This window comes from Penaeus monodon, chromosome 29 (assembly GCF_015228065.2).
Source record: "Penaeus monodon isolate SGIC_2016 chromosome 29, NSTDA_Pmon_1, whole genome shotgun sequence".
NCBI classification, from domain to species: Eukaryota; Metazoa; Arthropoda; class Malacostraca; order Decapoda; family Penaeidae; genus Penaeus; species Penaeus monodon.
The window spans coordinates 30,091,179-30,091,851 of record NC_051414.1 but is presented as its reverse complement, the minus strand read 5'-3'; the positions used below and the strand labels follow the sequence as shown (position 1 = coordinate 30,091,851).

At 32.4% G+C, this 673-nt stretch overlaps 1 protein-coding gene across 1 annotated transcript in view; it reads right to left on the bottom strand.

The window, feature by feature from the left end:
* Positions 1-75: 75 nt before the first annotated feature.
* The window catches only part of LOC119591665 (cytochrome c oxidase assembly factor 6 homolog), a gene marked incomplete at its 5' end in the record, with an annotated part of 892 nt that continues 294 nt past the window's right edge, over positions 76-673 (bottom strand). Inside the window, 1 exon segment of the mRNA XM_037940418.1 lies at positions 76-485. Coding sequence (XP_037796346.1) covers positions 334-485 — 152 coding nt within the window. The 3' untranslated portion in view covers positions 76-333.

Below are 673 nucleotides of genomic sequence, written 5' to 3'. Positions count from 1 at the left end.
CTTGTGCATGTGCGTGTTTGTTTCAGACAACAACAAACATGGACACATTGAATGACACAAATATTTTTCAATCACTTTTATATACAATTATACAACCCCTGATGCAATCTTCTTTGCCATAACAGGTAAAAAGAACTGAGAAATGTGGAAAACATCCAGAACTGGTCCTACAAACAGATGACAAATAACAGACAATTTTTCTTCTATATGCAATGGTTTAATACAATGATTAAAAAGTACAAGGTAGTTTATAAATGATAATCTAAATACACTGGAGATAATATTTACACTCAAACATTTCACCATAAACATTTAAGAAGCAAGTAGTATGATCTAAGTCTTCGCTTCACTAAGTGGTTCGTAGCCTTGCTTCATCTGTTCCTTAAAAATCAAGTAATTTCTCTTTCTGTCAAAATGTTTGACCCAGGTGGGAGGGCAGCTCTCTTCATATTTTTCTCGAAGGTTTTTACAACTTTCTGCCGTACCTGGGAAAAAATTATAATTCCAATGACTTATTTGACTATACTAGGGTGATACTAGAAAACTATTTTTCTGGTCTATCACATCTGCACAGTAGTAAAATGTATTTTGAATTATTTCTGGACTCATAGTCAAAAGTATTCCTTTCCTTTAATTAAATGCAAATCAGCATGAGGAATAAAATATATCACAT